Below are 18,787 nucleotides of genomic sequence, written 5' to 3'. Positions count from 1 at the left end.
AATATTAAGACAATCATGAACAATCTTCATGAGAAGATAAGGGACATAAATGGAGGTGACTTCTAACTTCTAACTTCACAAGCTCACTAGTAAAATGACAAAATCAATGGACTATAAGTTATATATATATATATAATATAATGCAGAGAGCAACAGAGCATCCACTAAAAGCTATTCAAAGTGATCACTCAAAAATACTATAGAAAAATCAAAATGGAATTCTAAAAAATGTTCAAGTAAGCAATAAGGCAGGAAAAAGAAAACAATCAAAAGAGAGAGGGGCGCTTGGCTGCCTCAGCTGGTAGAACATGTGACTCTTGATCTCAGAGTTTTGAGTTTGAGCCCCACGATGGGTGTGGAGATTACAAAAACAAAACAAACAACAACAACAAAAACCATAGGAAACATAAAACAAAAAACAAAAGGGCAGACTTAAGCCCTAACATGTATCAATACTTATGACGAATATAAATGGTCTATATGTACCATGTACCTTTTAAAAGACAGGGATCAAAACAATTAAAAAACAGATTGGCAGAGTAGATAAAAAACATCCAGATATCTACTTTATACGAGAAAGTCACTTCAAATTTAATGACATTGGCATATTAATAACTGAAGGATGGAAGAGGATCACATTGATAACATTTTCTTGCTGAATGATCCTTACATCATGGGAATAAATCCCACTTGTTCACAGCATACAAACCTTCTAATACACTGCTAAATTTGATTTGTGAATATACTGTTAAGAACGTTTGCATCAGTCAAATATGCCCAATGGGTGTTTTTTTTTAATATTTACTTATTTAAGTAATCTCTACACCCAATGTGGGGTTCAAACGCATGACCCCAAGATCAAGAGTCACATACTCTTCCAACTAAGCCAGCCAGGCACCGTGGGTTTTTTAACACAGGTGCAAAAGCAGCTCAGTGGAGGGATGAATGGTTTTTCAAGGAGTGGTGCTGTAACAACTGGACATCAATAGGCAAAAAAATGCACCTTGACCTAAGTCTCACACATCATATAAAAATAATAGTCACAGACTTAAATGTAAAACTTAAAAGTATAAAACTTTTAGAAAAAAAACACAAGAAACTTTCAGCATCTAGAGGTAGGCAGAGTTTTTAAACTTGACACTGAAAGCAGAATGCATGAAAGTAAAAAATTTATATACTACACTCTATCAAAATTAAAACTTTTTTTTTAAGATTTTATTTATTTATTTGACAGAGAGACACAGTGAGAGAGGGAACACAAGCAGGGGTAGTGGCAGGCAGAGGGAGAAGCAGGCTTCCCACCGAGCAGGGAGCCTGATGCGGGGCTCGATCCCAGGACCCCGGGATCATGACCTGAGCCGAAGACAGACGCTTAACGACTGAGCCACCCAGGTGCCCCAAAATTAAAACCTCTTCTATTGCAAAGGCTCCTGTGAGGAACATGAAAAAAAAAAAAAACAACTATAGAGTGGGAGAAAACATTCACAAATATATCCATTAAAGGACTAACATCTAGAATATAAAAAGAACACTCAAAACTCAACAGTAAAAAAAAAAAAATCCAAATGGGCAACAGACAGAAAGAGACATTTCACTGAAGAGGATACAGAGATAGCAAATAAGCACATGAAAACATCAATAATCATCATTAGGGATATGCAAATTAAATTCACAATGAGGTATCATTATATACCAGAACGTCCAAAATGAAAAACGGTTAACTCCACCAAATGCTGACAAGGATCACTCGTACATTGCTGGTGGGAATGTGGAATGTTACAGCTGCTTTGGAAAACAGTTTGGTAGATATTTTTTTTTTTAAGATTTTATTTATTTATTTGACAGAGAGAGAGCGCGAGCACACAGTCAGGGGCAGCAGCAGGCAGAGGCAGAGGGCAAAGCAGGCTCTCTGCCGAGCAAGGAGCCCGATGAGGGACTCCATCCCAGGACCCTGGGATCATGACCTGAGCAGAAGGCAGACGCTTAACTGAGTGAGCCACCCAGGCGCCCCAAAAATAAAATCTTTAAAAAATAAAAATAGGGGCACCTGGGTGGTTGTTAAGCATCTGCCTTCAGCTCAGGTCATGATCCCAGGGTCCTGGGATTGACCCCGCATCTGGCTCCCTGCTCAGTGGGGAGCGCGCTTCTCCTACTCCCACTCCCCCTGCTTGTGTTCCTGCTCTCGCTCTAATAAATAAATAAAATCTTAAAAAATAAATAGATAAAAACTTCCCAGAAAAATATAAACATTAAATAATAAAAACTTCTATATCACAGTCTCAAAGTCTAGAAATACCTATCATTAGACTATTCATGTACCATTGCTTTGAATTCAAACTGGCTAAAAATTCTGATTAGTAGTAGTTTTCTAGGTGTGATATTATAATAATGCATGTTTGGTCTTCCTCTGGGTTCCTGACACAGAGCTCCTAAAACCTTTAGAATTTCGGTAGTGTTAGGGGTGAGAGGATTATCTTTTGTTATTCATAATAAATCCCTTGCAACCATACCTGCATTTATGCTAATGAGAGGATGGGAGTTGGTTGTCAGAGGAACAAATCTAGAGATTAAAGGGTTAGAACTTTCAGCCCCACCCCAACCCCGACCCTTCTACATAGGGAAGGGTAGAGGGGATAAGGATTGAGCTAATCACCAACCACCAAATCAATGATTTAATCCATCGTGGCTACATGATGGAATCTCCATAAAAACCCTAAACAAAGGCGTTCAGAGAGCTTCTGGGTTGAACACATCATGGTGCTGGGAGGGTGGTTCATCTGAAGAGGGTATAGAAGCTCCGTATCCCTTTCCACATTCCTAACCCTATGCATCTCTTCCATTTGGCTGTTCCTGAATTGCATCCTATATAATACATCTTGAATTCTGTGAGCCATTCTAGCAAATTATCGAACCCTAGGATGGTGTCATGGGAACCCTGATTTATGGCTAGTTGTTCTGATGCACAGGAGGCCCCGGACTTAACTGAGAACTGAAGTGGGTGGTGCAATCTTATTAAGGGGCTGAGCCCTAAGCTGTGGAATCTGCACTAACTCTACTAGTGTCAGGTGCTGTGAGTAGAGAGTAACAAGCATTTTCCATAACTAGGATATTTTAAACTAGGAGATGGGAGCCCTGAATAATAAACCAGAAACTTCATTTCAGTTCAAAAGCAAGCAGCAAACTATCAATTAATAAAACTGGTCAATGTAACTGAATTTCCCAGAATGTTTCCCCACTCAGTCTGGCTACTCAGTCTGGTGTTACTATGCAATAATAGTACTTACGTGACTATTGTAGAGTTCTTCCAAAAGAGCTAAAGATTTAATGGACTTGGATCTGCAAATTTCCTCCTCTGTGAATTTCTGGATGTCTTGATGTACCTTCTGAGTCTGACCCAAACGCAAAAATCCTATTTTAAACTTTGCTAACTTCAAAAGAATATTGTCAACAGCAGAGTGTGTATAGCTGGTCAACAAAACACTAAAACCACAGGCATAGAGAATTCTTACCTAATAATGAATAAAAGAAAGGAAAATAACATTACTTTTAATTCCAGATATTAACATGCTTATATTTTTCAAATAGAATCAGAAAACTTAATAGGAAGCATATCTTAGAGCTGAGCCAAGGTAAATATTTAAAAAATTATAAAGGCAAAATGTTTTATGAAAATCCCATGGCATTATCTCATTAATTAGTGATATGTTAATAATATATTATTAGTGATAATAAAATTGAGTACAAAATACAAACTTTGAATAGTGCCTGGCACACAGTATCAATCAATCAATATTTCTTGCCATCATTATGATTATTCTAAGATTAGCATAGAAATTTACTGACATGGAAAAAAAAATTCCAGAAAAATCTATTTCAACACCTCTGTATAATTTATTATTTTTTTAAGGCAAGGAAAAGATACAATGATACACATGCCCCCAAATGAGAAAGATCTCAGAGAATCCTAAATGCAAGAAACCTACAACATGATTACAACTTTTTGTGACTTAGCTTTTTATATTTCTCATGTCCTTCTAAAAGGTTAATTTGAAATAAAGCCTTTTGATTTAAAATTCAGCCCTTTTGATAGAAAACATCACATTCTCCGAACTGAGAAGCTGATTTAAATCGTTAGTTTCTAAGCAAAATAATAACCTTACAAGAGTACATATTGTGGTTGTTTTTCCTGTTCCAGGCATACCCACGATGAGTGTGTAGTCTTTTGAAAGAAGTACCTTTTTCATTGCTTGCCTCTGAGGTTTATTCAAGCCTACATTCAAATTTAAAAACAACAGGAAAAAAAATGCTGGATTTCAATGAGCAAATTAACTGTAAGAAAAGCAGCCTCTATTCAAGTCTGTTCTTCAATATGTCTTTTTAAAGTAAGAAAATGTCATGGTGATTAAAGTATATATGTAAACTACTTCCCAAGAGAATCTGTCTAAAAATTATAAGTTTAATAAGTTATAAAAATGCTACACTAGAATGTACTTTCAATTATAAATAAAACCAAGAACAATCAATGGAAGGAGACATGCTGATTATCACATACCTTTTAGAATGCAGGCAACTGTATCCTTTGCATCATATGGAAGAACAGAACTGAGGTAGGATATAAAGTGAGGTTCACGAAAGTCAATGATTAAATCTCGAAGTTTTTGGCTGAAAAGAAAAAAAAATGTTTTTAGTAATATTCCTGAGGAAAGTGGGGTAAATTTCAGATTCACTCATTGTTACAAACCTGACAGAAGTATTTTCCATCAATTTAGAAAGATTTCCTAAGGGGGTATCTATATTACAAGTTTTTTCTTCCTGGTCCAATCTGAACAAAGTTGATTCTGGGAGTACTGACAAGTTCCTAAAACAGTGAAACAGATGTACACGAATGTTTTTCATTTAACATGGTCAGTTGGTCTGTATAAGAAATACTTTGCTGTGTGAGGTCTGAGCGGCTCAGTCGGTTAAGCACCTGCCTTCGGCTCAGGTCATGATCCCGGGGTCTTGGGATTAAGTCCCACATGGGCTCCTTGCTCAGCAGGGAGCCGGCTTCTCGTGCTCTCGATCTCTGACAAATAAATAAATAAAATCTTAAAAAAAAAAAAAAGAAATACATTGCCGTTTGCTAAAAGAATAAATGAGCCAGAATAGCTATTAAAATGGCTACCTGGCCCTAATTCATACTTGCCAATCAGACAAATAAGAATGGTGGACTGGCAGAAAAGGGAGAAAATAGGGCACAAGACACTAAGGTCAAAGCAATTAATCATGAACCTACAACACCTGCTGGCAATTCACTAGGCCTCGCTTTGCAATCTAGCCTGGGCTCATCACCCCCAGAAGAATCCTGAGCACACGGCCCCTCTCTCCTCCAGTCTGGAGCATAGGTCTCTTTCCTGATGCCTTCTCCCACTCCTCCTCCAGCTCCTAAAATCCTAGAGTTCCCTAGGGTCCCTTCCCTCGCCCTCTGTACTGCTCTTTCTTATCATTTTCCCTTTGGTTCCATGCCCTCATGGAGCTCTAAATCCCAAATCTACATCCTTACATTCCTTTTCCACCTGGTTGCTCAGCCAAGCTTCAGGTTTGGATATCCAGCAGGCAACAAGATGTTCCACTTGGTCAAAACCCAGGCTATGAAAACTCAATACATTCAAAACTGAACAAATCTTTATCCCCGCTGAACCTCATCCTCATTCTGTGGGTCTGAATCCAGTCAATAGCACTTGCCTCTACACCACTGCCTTATCCTTCCCTCTCCCTTCCTCTCACCCTCTTCCCAAACTCCATATCCAATCAGCATCCAAATGTCAGCCCATTTTACTTTCTAAATACTTCTCAAAGTCACTCCATCCTCTCTGCCAAAGCTACCTCGCCCTCAATCACCACTAGCCTGGGCCACTACAAGTTTCCTGGTTTCTATGCTTTCAGTTTCATCTCTATTAACTATTCTTCACAATGCATTCACAGAAAAATGCAAATCCGATTATTATCACTCTTCTGTTTAAAACTCTTCAATATATCTGAATAGTCACAACTTAACATGGTATATAAGACCTTCTATGAACTGACCTCCCCAATCACACTCCCTTCCTCATCTTTTACATTCCTACACTTTACTGAACATTCCACCTCATACTGTATCACACCATCATGTCTTTATTATGCACCACGTTCCTCTGTCTGGCATACTCTTCCCACACTGTCACCAGCCTAATTATTCCACCGGGTGAAGATCCAGAATGACCTTTTTCAAAAGCTTTCCCTAAGCCTTCTAAACTTCGGTTCAATGCCTCTGATCTGTGTTCTCTTCAATTCAAACATTTGTTGTATTAGACCCGAAATACATTTGTCTACCCACAAGATTATAAGCTCCTCAAGGATTTGCAAAGCAGGATACACACTAAATAAATAACTGCAAGCGACTGCAGGAAATCCTAACAGATAAAAGAAATACTGTGGCTCATATTCCCATATCATGAAATCTAGACTAGGGCTGGCTGTGGCTAAACTAGAATTACTGACTGGTAGAGAACAAGCCTGGACACATCCAGGGCAGTTACCCAGAAGTCACTGCATCCCAATTGCTGCTCTCCATCCATTAAGATATGGTGAGGCATGGCATGCACTTAAAAGCAAGGAAGGCTGGGAGTGCAGGAAGAGGGGAACATAGATACTAGTGAGCATGGATAGTAGTCTCAACCACAAATGTTCATATCAACTATTTTATTTACTTAATATTTTTCTTTAAATGAACTCACTTTAACAAAGATAAATACACTTTATGTCACAACTATAAATGGAAAAAAATGTTTTTTAAAAAGATTTTATTTTTAAGTAATCTCTACACCCAACATGGGGCTCGAATCCACAACCCCAAGATCAAGAGTTGCATGCTTGACTGAGCCAGCCAGGTGCCCCAAAACGGTTCTTTTTAGACGGAAAAAATAAAATGGTGAGCGCCCAGAGGGCTACAAATAAGCTTCAAGGCTAACGGGATCTAGCCTGCTGCCATTCACGTGTTGGTGAGAACTAGATAAGATTGTGTCCACATTAGCATTACAAAACAGAATATACTAAACAAAAGTTGAGCAGTTTGGTAGTTCCTCAAAATGTTAAACTCAAAATTAGTACACAACCCAGCAATTCCACTAGTAGGTATCTACAAAGGAAAATAAAAATATATTCACATAGGGGTGCTTATGGGGGCTCAGATGGTTAAGCATCCAACTCTTGATTTCAGCTCAAGCCCCGATCTCAGGGTCCTGGGATTGAGCCCATGTTGAGCTCTGCCCTCTGCGGGGAATCTGCTTCTCTCTCTCCCTCTGCCCCTCCCCTCACCTGCACTCTCTCACTCTAAAATAAATAAATCTCTCTCTATATATATATTCACATAAATATTTGTATGTGAGTATTTGTAGCAACAATAGCCATAACACCCAAAAGGTAGAAACAACTCAAATGTCCATCAGCTGGTGAATGGATGAGCAAAACGTGGCCTATCTACATAATGGAATATTATTCAGCCATAAAGAAATAAGGTACTGGGGCACCTGGATGGCTCAGTCGTTAAACATCTGCCATCGGCTCAGGTCATGATCCCAGGGTCCTGGGATCAAGCCCCGCATCGGGCTCCCTGCTCAGAGGGAAGCCTGTTTCTCCCTCTCCCACTCCCCCTGCTTGTGTTCCCCCTCTCGCTGTCTCTCTCGGTCAAATAAATAAAATATTAAAAAAAGAAAGAAAGAAAGAAAGAAGATACTGATAAATGCCAAAACACAGAGGAGCATCAGAAACATTATGCTAAGTAAAAGAAGCAAAAAAACAAAACAAAACCAAAAACCATATGATTCTATTTATATGAAATATCCAGAAGAGGGGCGCCTGGGTGGCCCAGTGAGTTAAGGGTGTGCCTTCGGCTCGGGTCATGATTCCAGGCTCCTGGGACAGAGCCCCACATTGGGCTCCCTGCTCAACGGGGAGCCTGCTTCTTCCTCTCCCTCTGCTCCTCCCCCTGCTCCTTCTCTCACTCACTCTCTCTCAGAAAAAAAAAGAACAGTATGCTAAAGTAAAAAAAAAGCCAGTCACAGAAGACCATATATGATCCCATTTCTATGAAATGTTCAGAACAGGCATATCTACAGAGACAGAAAGGAAAGTGGTGATTGCCTAGAGTAGGGGGATGAATATCAAAGGGTACAAGGGTTGTTTTCGGGGTGATGAAAATATTCTAAAAGTGATTTTGGTGATGGCTGCACAACTCTAAGAATATACTAAAAATGATGAATAATGGTTTAAATGAATAAACTGTGCATAGTATGCAATTTACATATCAATAAAGCTGTTACCCCACCAAAGGAACATTTCATTACCTGTCTAATAAACAGCTTACTGATGTCTTGTTAATCTCCTTTACATATCCCCTAGACAAAGCAAACAATGTTCTCTCTTCTCCACTTAAAATAATTCTATCACCTGCCATTAGATTTGTGACAGGAATGTCACCATTTTTACGTTGAAAATTATGTAAATATTGTCCATCACAAACTGTCTTAACACATTCTGTTCTAATCAGGTTTCCAATGCAGTTGCCACTCTCCTCCCTATGAAACAGAAAGAAAGACAGAGAAAGCTTACATTTATATCATATATATAAATACTATATTTGCATTTTTCCACAATTTACTCGTTCCTCTGGCCCCTGAAAGCTATAATGCTAATACTGAGTCATTCATTTTTACATTTTCCACAATCTACATTAAAGTGTTAGAAATGCTAAGGAAACATTCTATTAGTTATAAAATAATCTCTCATCAAAAGATCTCTAGACAAGTGCTAGAGAGCATATTCCCTGTTGCACCCACAGGCTGGGATCTCCAAACAACATGTGTATCAGCACTTTGAACCTTGAATGCCACCCCTACTTCTATGCTGATACACATGATATTACAGAAGACAAATGGTAATATTTTTCCTGAACTTAATGTGAAGAAAATAAGTACCTATTTATAATTATTGCTATTAAAATAATGGCAAGCAAATTGATAATTCCACTGCTTCTAAGAAATAAGTATTAAGCATTTACAATCTCTCAGGCACTACTATTAAATACAACTTCAGAAGCTTGTTGGCATGTACACTTGATATATTCACTGTACTTACGTGGTCTATCAAAAACAACTTAAATTTTATCCACTGTAATGATCTCTTGTGTTAAAATTTACTATTAAGGAAATAATGATCCAATTATTTCTAAAGTCACATTAAAATCAATGTTCATTCTGGAAAGTTTTAAGTAAGTGGATCAAAAGCAATGAAATACTACCAAAAAAAAACAAAAAACAAAAAACTGGGACGCCTGGGTGGCTCAGTTAGTTAAGTGGCTGCCTACAGCTCAGGTCATGATCCCAGGACCCTGGAATTGAGTCCCGCATCAGGCTCCCTGCTCAGCGGGGAGTCGGCTTCTCCCTCTCCCCATGCTGTGCTTTCTTTTGCTGTCAAATAAATAAATAAAATCCTTAAAAACAAAAAAAAGAAAAATACTATGCAAAGATATACAAAATTACTTCTTTATAAGCAACTTGTAAAAAAAAAAGATCTCTATAGGAAACAAACTGAGGGTTGCTGGAGGGGAGGTGGGTGGGGGGATGGGGTAACTGGGTCATGAGCATTAAGGAGGGCACTTGATGTAATGAACACTGGGTGCTATAGGCAACTAACGAATCACTAAACTCTACCTTTGAAACTAAAAAAATTTTAAAAATTAAAAAAAATTTAAATAAAATAGATCTCACAAAATAAAAGATGGACCAACTTTAGAAAATGTGAATCTGTATCAAAACACTGAAAATATAAACTTTTTAAAGACTAGTATTTAGGGGCACCTGGGTGGCTCAGTCAGTTAAGCATCTGTCTCTGGCTCAGGTTGTAATCCCAGGGTCCTCGGATTGAGTCCCACGTCGGGATCCTTGCTCAGAGGGGAGCCTGCTTCTCCCTTCGTCTGCTCTGCCTGCCACTTCCCCTGCTTGTGCGCTCTCTCTCTCTCTCTCGCTGACAAATAAATAAATAAAATCTTAAAAAAAAAAAGTTAAGGGGCACCTGGGTGGCTCAGTCGTTAAGCGTCTGCCTTCGGCTCAGGTCATGATCCCAGGGTCCTGGAATCGAGCCCCGCATCGGGTTCCCTGCTCAGAGGGAAGCCTGCTTCTCCCTCTGCCACTCCCCCTGCTTGTGTTCCCTCTCTCACTGTGTCTCTCTCTGTCAAATAAATAAATAAAATCTTTAAAAAAAAAATTTCTCAAGACACATTTAACCTACTGAAAATAACAATAGTGCTCTACTTGAAACAATTCCTTGACAGCCATCTAGAGTTGGCATGAATATATGAAATTACACATCTCTGACAGGTATCATGTATCCTGTATTTTTCATGAATTCCAAAAACCATTCCATTAGGTAATCCAAATTACTTAAGTTTTACTGTATTAGATGGACCACTTACATTTCTGAAGCAGGCATTAACCATATATGTTGGTGATTCTTTTTATTATCCTTTGATTGTGACTCCAGGGTTAACATTAGACACCAAAGGCTGAAATACTCCAAGTGTGTAAGCTTTAGATGTTGGGTTTCTTCTTTTATTTTGGGCAGCATGCCAATCGGGACTGAACTGTCATCCATCTGTTGTTCAACTGCTCTAAAGAGAGAAGTATATAAAACATTTTACTGGCTAGCTATAAAAATGAAGTTATTTCTAAAATAGGCATACATAGGGGCGCCTGGGTGGCTCAGTTGGTTGAGCGACTGCCTTCGGCTCAGGTCATGATCCTGGAGTCCGGGGATCGAGTCCCGCATCGGGCTCCCTGCTCAGCAGGGAGTCTGCTTCTCCCTCTGACCCTCTTCCCTCTCATGCTCTCTCTCTCTCATTCTCTCTCTCTCAAATAAATAAAAATCTTGAAAAAAAAATAAATAAAATAAAATAAAATAAGCATACATACATGATGATCACTGGAACTTATAACCACAGGTCCTAATTTTCTTTAAGTCATTTCAACATTTTATAAGCCAAATGGCTTTTTACAAAACGAAATGCTAAAGAAACCGAGTATAGCATTATTTTGCCTTTAAGGACTATAACCCTAACAGCTACTTAAATTTGGTATACTCTAGTTTTCATTACTATAATGGTAGCAAGTCTTGGCTTTTTATACAACTGCATTTCTCAAAATCACAATATTTGTACATCCAGCTCTGGGCCATTAGAAAGTCAACATAAAAACATGGAGAATTATGTGGAATATCAATTGTGCTTAATACAAAATTTCTGAATTTTTATACAGAAACATAATTATGCTATAGGATAGCATACAAAACATAGAGAATAAAATAAGATTTCAAAAAATGTGCTTGTACTATAGGCCCAAACTTCCCATAGTTCATTGTCCTCTGCATTAAGAGATCATTTATTTGATATAATACTTTGAGGGCGCCTGGGTGGCTCAGATGGTTAAGCATCTGCCTTCGGCTCAGGTCATGATCCCAGGGTCCTGGGATCAAGTCCCGCATCAGGCTCTCTGCTCCTTGGGAGCCTGCTTCTCCCTCTGCCTCTCTCTCTGTCTCTCATGAATAAATAAATAAAATCTTTAAAAAAAAAAAAAGATACAGACTCTTTGGGGCACCTGGGTGGCTCAGTAGTTAAGCGTCTGCCTTCGGCTCAGGTCATGGTTCCAGGGTCCTGGGATCGAGCCCCGCATCGGGCTCCCGGCTCCGCGGGAAGCCTGCTTCTCCCTCTCCCACTCCCCCTGCTTGTGTTCCCTCTCTCACTATGTCTCTCTCTGTCAAATAAATAAATAAAATCTTAAATAATAATAATAATAATAATAATACTTTGATAAGTCCTTTATGGGAATTTTTTGGCTGAACTGGAACTTTGGTCTTGATTTGATCTTGTTTCCTACTCTGTATTTACATCTAACTACTTTTTTTGTGTCCTTCAAAACTTTCACTGGCCTATGAAAGTATAAATACAAATGACTGGTCTTAAGACAACTAGTAAACATCCCACATGTAGAAAAATAGATATATAGGCCTCTGGCTGACTCAGTCAGTGGAGCATGCAATTCTTGATCTCGGGATTGTAAGTTAGAGCCCCATGTTGGGTACAGAGATCACTTAAAAAAATCTTGGGGAGCCTGGGTAGTTCAGTCAGTTACGCTCTGCCTTCAGCTCAGGTCATGATCTCAGTGTCCTGGGATCAAATCCCACATTGGGCTCCCTGCTCAGTGGGGAGACTGCTTCTCTCTCTCACTCTCTCTCTCTAATAAATAAAATCTTAAAAAAAAAATTTAGGGCGCCTGGGTGGCTCAGTTGGTTAAGCGACTGTCTTCGGCTCAGGTCATGATCCTGGAGTCCTGGGATCGAGTCCCGCATCAGGCTCCCTGCTCAGCAGGGAGTCTGCTTCTCCCTCTGACCCTCTTCCCTCTCGTGCTATCTCTCATTCTCTCTCAAGTAAATAAATAAAAAATCTTTAAAAAAAGAAAAAAGAAAAAATCTTTAAAAAAGGAGGAAAAAACATATAAACAGAAAGACAAGTCTGTTGAATCGTATCAAACTGTCTGTCTGGAAGAACCAATTTGCCTGCTTTTAACTACACAAGGCATAAAATTAAAATAGTAACTAAGAAATAGAAGAATTCTTAAAGTATCACTTAAGAAAAGCTGTATAATATTTAAAATCCCTATACTAATTCCATTTTTTTCTTAAAGATTTTTTTATTTTTGGGACGCTTGGGTGGCTTAGTTAGTTAAGTATCTGCCTTCAGCTCGGGTCATGATCCCAAGGTCCTGGGATCGAGTCCCACATCGGGCTCCTTGCTCAGCCGGGAGTCTGCTTCTCCCTCTGTCTGCTGCTCCCCCTGCTTGTGATCTCTCTCTCTCTCTCTGACAAATAAAAGAATAAAAAATTTAAAGATTTTTTTTATTTTTAAGTTATACTCTACATGGGGTTCAAACTTAAAACCCTGAGATCAAGTCACATGCTCCCCCAAATGACCCATCCGGATGCCCCTATACTACACCCTTCTTAACCAGATTCCATTAAGTCCTAAAATTATTTCATTTCCCCAGAAACTATTTGCATCAAGATTAAAATAACCACTTTTGGAAAAAGTTTAAAAAGCATTCTATCATTCCCCAAGGAAATAGGCTGGTTATAAAACATGAACTGTGTTTTTTTTAATATACCCTTCATTTTAAAAATACTACCCACAAAGAAAAATCACTAAAATGAAATCATCAGTGCCAGACCAGACAACAAAGTTAAATCATTTTGAGTTGAGTAAACATAATTTTGGAAGACAATGTTTTTACCTGCTATAAAGAACACAGTTGCCAATTTGCGAACAATATTTACAAGTTTGCTGGTCCTCAATTATTTGTGGCAAAGAAGCAAGCTGTGTCTTCTCCTTTTCAAGAGCAGATTTGCTAATACGGTGAAGCAAAGAGAATGCCATCTGGTTTCTTAGCCTTAATAATTCTATGGAAAAAAAGGTGGGGGTGTGTTTAAGAATTAAGTTTATTATATATCTTTCTCATGTAAAACTTTCAGATTTAAAAACATAAAATGAACATTCATGTTTCCCAATACACTAGAATAACTTAACATTTTGGTGTGTATTTGCTTAAATTTTTGTTCACTTCATAAGTTCTTTTAAACAACCATATATCTCATAACTAGTAAATATTATGAAGTTGGTATTTTTAGCTATATGCTATGGATAGGGGCAGCTGGGTGGCTCAGTCGTTGGGCGTCTGCCTTCGGCTCAGGTCATGATCCAGGGTCGAGCCCCGCATCGGGCTCCCTGATCCGGGGGAGGCCTGCATCTCCCTCTCCCACTCCCCCTGTTTGTGTTCCCTCTCTCACTGTGTCTCTCTCTGTCGGATAAATAAAATCTTTAAAAAATAAATAAATAAATAAATGCTATGGATAAATACAGCTAGCTAGAATGTCTCAAATATAAGACAGGAAGTTTAAAATAAATGTTTGTATAATAAAATTTTAAAAGGTTAAAGATGTTTTTAACTGTACAGTATATTGTTAAAATTCTTTTTTTAAAAATACCACAACTAAAAATACATAAATAAGCAAGCAAGCAAATAAATAAAACCACAACTACACATTATAACTTATATTAGACCTTACAAGTACAGTGAATGATTTTCAGGTATATATACAGATTACTAAAGGTTAAAGGAAACAAACAAAACCCAGAGAAGGAAATGCAAAGAGAGAACAACTCGACCTCTTTTATCAAGATGGTTGGCCGGCACAGGGTACATGTGGCCAGTCTTGAGGTAAAGGAGCAGGCCGGCCTCAGGATCAGCTCTCCTCTCTTGGTTCAACACTGTGTACAGAACAAGCTGTGAACACATTGGACATTTTGTCAGCGAAAACTAACTTTCATGTATCCATGCGTGTTTAGCAATCAACACATACTGGAATTTTTAAATCAAAAGGTTGGGGCGCCTGGGTGGCTCAGTCGGTTGAGCAACCGACTACTATGGGTTTCATCTCAGGTCATGATCTCAAGGGTTGTGGGATCCAGCCTCACAAGCAGCTCCTCGCTCAGCGTGGAGTCTGCTTGAAAGATGCTTTCCCTCTGCAACCCCCATCATAAGCACACATGCACACCCCCGTGCTCTGTCTCTAAAAATGAATAAATAAATCTTAAAAAAAATAAAAAATAAAAATAAAAAAATCAGGGGGCACCTGCGTGGCTCAGTCGTTAAGCGTCTGCCTTTGGCTCAGGTTGTGATCCTGGGGTCCTGGGATCGAGCCCTGCATCGGGCTCCCTGCTCAGCGGGAAGCCTGCTTCCCCCTCTCCCACTCCCCCTGCTTGTGTTCCCTCTCTCACTGTGTCTCTCTCTATCGAATAAATAAAATCTTAAAAAAAAAAAATTAAAATAAATAGAAAAGGGGCGCCTGGGTGGCTCAGTCATTAAGCGTCTGCCTTCGGCTCAGGTCATGATCCCGGGGTCCTGGGATCGAGTCCCACATCGGGCTCCCTGCTCCGCAGGAAGCCTGCTTCTCCTTCTCCCACTCCCCCTGCTTGTGTTCCCTCTCTCGCTGTGTCTTTCTCTGTCAAATAAATAAATAAAATCTTTAAAAAAAATAAAATAAAATAGAAAATAAATCAATCAATCAAAAGGTCAATTAAGCTATTTCTATTTTGAAAATAACATGAGAGAAATTAATACAGGTAACACAATAATTCAATGTCAAATATTTAACTTCTGCAACATGAACACTGTCTATGCTTCTCAGTTTTACACAATAAAGAAATACACAGAGGGCACCTGGGTGGCTCAGTCAGGTAAGCATGTGCCTTCAGCCCAGGTCATGATCCCAGGGTCCTGGGATCGAGCCCCACATCAGGCTCCCTGCTCAGTGGGGAGTCTGCTTCTCCCTCTCACTCTGCCCCTCCTCCTGGCTGTGCTCTTTCTCTCATTCTCTCTCTCAAACAAATAAATATTTTTTTAAAAATACATAGAATTTTTCTTAGACAGTAAATATTTAGGTGTGTCTCTATCAAATAAATAAATAAAATCTTAAAAAAAAAGAGGGAAATTAACCAAACTATATTTTATATTCTGAAGTTAACAGTCTTTAGACACTATTTTCCCTGCTTCAAATAACAGATGAACTAAAAAAATAAATAGGTAAAAAATAAATAAATGAACTAAACATTAAAATGCATATTATTTATGTCATAGTTACTGGGACAACTAAATAAGACTAACTCTACAAAGTTCACTGTTTTTTGCAGAACATGAGTCATTATTAGCTGCATTAAACTTATGTGATGCTCTCCAGAGAAACCATCTAAGACAAGTTAGAAACAGCTGGTTTACAGTTGATGAAACCACCTTAGCAACAATAGCAAGTTATTTAGTCATATACAACCTGCAAACAAGCTAATATGTTTTCCAGGAGATTTCCAAGATTAAAACGTTGAATGATTGATGTCTTTGTTTGTTTTTTAGTAGGCTCCACACCCAGCCTGGAGCCCAATGTGGGGCCTGAACTCTCCACCATGAGATCAAGACCTGAGCTGAGATCAAGAGCTGGAAGCCTGGGATATCTGGGTGGCTCAGTCGTTAAGCGTCTGCCTTTGGCTCAGGTCATGATCCCAGAGTCCTGGGATCAAATCTGCCTGGGTCTCGCTCAGCGGGGAGCCTGCTTCTCCCTCTGCCTGCTGTTCCCCCTGCTTGTGCTGTCTCTCTGACAAATAAATAAAATCTTAAAAAGGAAAAAAAAAATGAGTTGGAAGCTTAACCAACTGAGCCACCCAAGTGTCCCTGATTTATGTCTTTAAATCATAAAATTTCAGGGGTGCCTGGGTGGTTCAGTTGGTTAAGCGTGTGCCTTCAGCTCAGGTCATGATCCCAGGTCCTGGGATTGAGCCCCACCTCGAGCAGGGAGCCTGCTTCTCCCTCTCTCTCTACCCTGACGCCCACCCCGCCCCAGCTCATGCTCTCTTGCTCTCTCAAATAAATAAATACTACATAAATCATGAAATTCCAAAATCCCAAGACCAGTCATTATAATTAACATACCTAGGTAGGAGAAAAGAAAGATTTATGTTAATTACTTAAATCACTATAAATAATATAAGTTTCAGATAATTTTGAAGGACAACAAAAGATTGTTATGTTTACCAAAGAGAAGAAAAGATTAATAAAAACTTGAATTTTACATAATGGGAAGACATGGTTCTATATTTCATTTTAGATAATAATCATTAAAATCAGATTAAGAGTCAAAAATAAAAGAATGGATTTAGACTGATGTTTTCTAAGAGTATCCTATTAGATATTACATGAAAACAATAGCTCCATGGTAAATTAAGTTTAGGAAACAATGGGTTTAAACAAACCTAAACCAAATCCATATTACTCTGATTTCTCAGAAACTTTAATATGCTACCATGCATCATTAAATCTCCAAATATACTTGGTTTCTGCAACTTTTAGCACCAAGGAATTCTTTTTTTAGGAGTATCTGTTTAGTAGTTTGGCAACATAAACTTGGCAACATTGGCTTAAAAATTCAGCTGTTGTATTTCTTTGCTAGAGAAAACTTTCTGCTGTAGACATGTATACATTTATAAACAATTTGAGTACTCTGGATACATCCCAAATTGAAAAGTACTGTATGAAACTTAAACAAAAATTACCCAAATTGAACCAAAATATATAAGGCAGACCTATATTTTTCAGTATACTAAATATTCAGACAATTTTCTTGTTAAGACTTAGACCTACCTGACTACGGTGTTCAATAGAATTTAGTTCTTTGCCAGTTTTAAGTTCCAATGGCATTATCTTATACCTTGTTTTACATCCTCGATGTATTTTCACACCAACCGTGACATCTATTTTGCCTTTCAATCCAAACCTAGGGGACCAAATGCTTTCTTCAATGTCCAATGAGTTTATGACTTCAATATTACATGTTGAATTAGTGTTATTACTATCACTTGGCCTAAAAAATTAAACACAAAAATACTTAATTAGAACACTAAGCACAGGGTGCCTGGGTGGCTCAGTTGGTTGAGCGATTGCCTTCGGCTCAGGTCATGATCCTGGAGTCCCAGGATCAAGTCCCACGTTGGGCTCCCTGCTTGGCAGGGAGTCTGCTTCTCCCTCTGCCCTTCACCCTGCTTGTGTTCTCTCTCACTCACTTTCTCTCCCTCTCAAATAAATAAATAAAATATTAAAAAAAAAGAACACTTAGCACATTTCTCTTTATGCTGGCATTGACTCTACTATACACAGAGAATGCAGGGATGGGACACCAACAACATACGTTTACAGCAGTGATTCTCAAAGTGTGGTGCCTAGAGGAGCAGCACCAACGTCACCTGGGAACTTGTAATAAAAGCAAATTCTCAGGCCCCACTCCAGACCTACTCAATCAGAAACTCTGCAGGTGAAGCCCAGCAATTTGTCTTACAAACTGTGCAAGTGGGGGCGCCTGGGTGGCTCAGTCATTAAACATCTGCCTTTAGCTCAGGTCATGATTCCAGCATCCTGGGATCGAGCCCCACATCGGGCTCCCTGCTCAGTGGGGAGCCTGCTTCTCCTTCCTCTTCTGCCTGCCACTCTGCCTACTTGCACTCTCTCTCTGTTAATTAAATAAATAAATAAAATCTCTAAAAATTAATTAATTAATTAAAATAAAACCCGAGATTTAATGTTTTAAAAATTCTGTCAGAATACATGATTTAGGGGCGCCTGGGTGGCTCAGCCGTTAAGCGTCTGCCTTCGGCTCAGGTCATGATCCCAGGGTCCTGGGATCGAGCCCTACATCAGGCTCCCTGCTCAGTGGGAAGCCTGCTTCTCCCTCTCCCACTCCCCCTGCTTCTCCCTCTCCCACTCCCCCTGCTTATGTTCCCTCTCTCACTGTGTCTTGCTCTGTCAAATAAATAAATAAAAAATCTCTAAAAAAAAAAAAGAATACATGATTTAATTGACTTCGGTTGCTAATTTCATGTTATTTAGATCAGCAGCTATTTCTTAACAAATGAGAATATTTTCTAACAGAAAAAAATGACATCTTCAGTAATTCTTTTTTAACCATTTCAGGATGCTTCAAATATAATCTCCAGGAATATATGTATACTTCTGCAACCTCTGAGGAAGACAGAGGAATTCAGGGAAGCTACAACTTATCCGAAATTTCTTAAAATATTATTCTGTTCTCTTTCTCCAAATGTTACCTAATTGTGTTATATATTTAA

At 38.8% G+C, this 18,787-nt stretch overlaps 1 protein-coding gene across 2 annotated transcripts in view; it reads right to left on the bottom strand.

Annotated features, from left to right (window-relative positions):
- DNA2 (DNA replication helicase/nuclease 2) overlaps positions 1-18,787 on the bottom strand; it is a 47,021-nt gene that overhangs the window by 12,818 nt on the left and 15,416 nt on the right. Inside the window, exons 6-14 of one of the 2 annotated variants that reach the window (XM_028109729.2) lie at positions 17,310-17,529; positions 14,288-14,405; positions 13,356-13,521; positions 10,490-10,684; positions 8,364-8,594; positions 4,742-4,858; positions 4,553-4,662; positions 4,161-4,270; positions 3,285-3,509 (exon numbers count right to left, since the gene is read on the bottom strand). In XM_028109729.2, the coding sequence (XP_027965530.1) occupies positions 3,285-3,509; positions 4,161-4,270; positions 4,553-4,662; positions 4,742-4,858; positions 8,364-8,594; positions 10,490-10,684; positions 13,356-13,521; positions 14,288-14,405; positions 17,310-17,529 (1,492 nt within the window). The remainder of the gene's footprint in view (positions 1-3,284; positions 3,510-4,160; positions 4,271-4,552; positions 4,663-4,741; positions 4,859-8,363; positions 8,595-10,489; positions 10,685-13,355; positions 13,522-14,287; positions 14,406-17,309; positions 17,530-18,787) is intronic. The other variant, XM_028109730.2, reaches the window with a different exon arrangement.

This window comes from Eumetopias jubatus, unplaced genomic scaffold (genome assembly GCF_037043125.1).
Source record: "Eumetopias jubatus isolate StellerSeaLion01/CBP00866 unplaced genomic scaffold, mEumJub1_p1.0 scaffold_17, whole genome shotgun sequence".
In the NCBI taxonomy this organism is placed as follows: Eukaryota; Metazoa; Chordata; class Mammalia; order Carnivora; family Otariidae; genus Eumetopias; species Eumetopias jubatus.
This window is presented reverse-complemented; position numbering and strand designations above follow the sequence as displayed.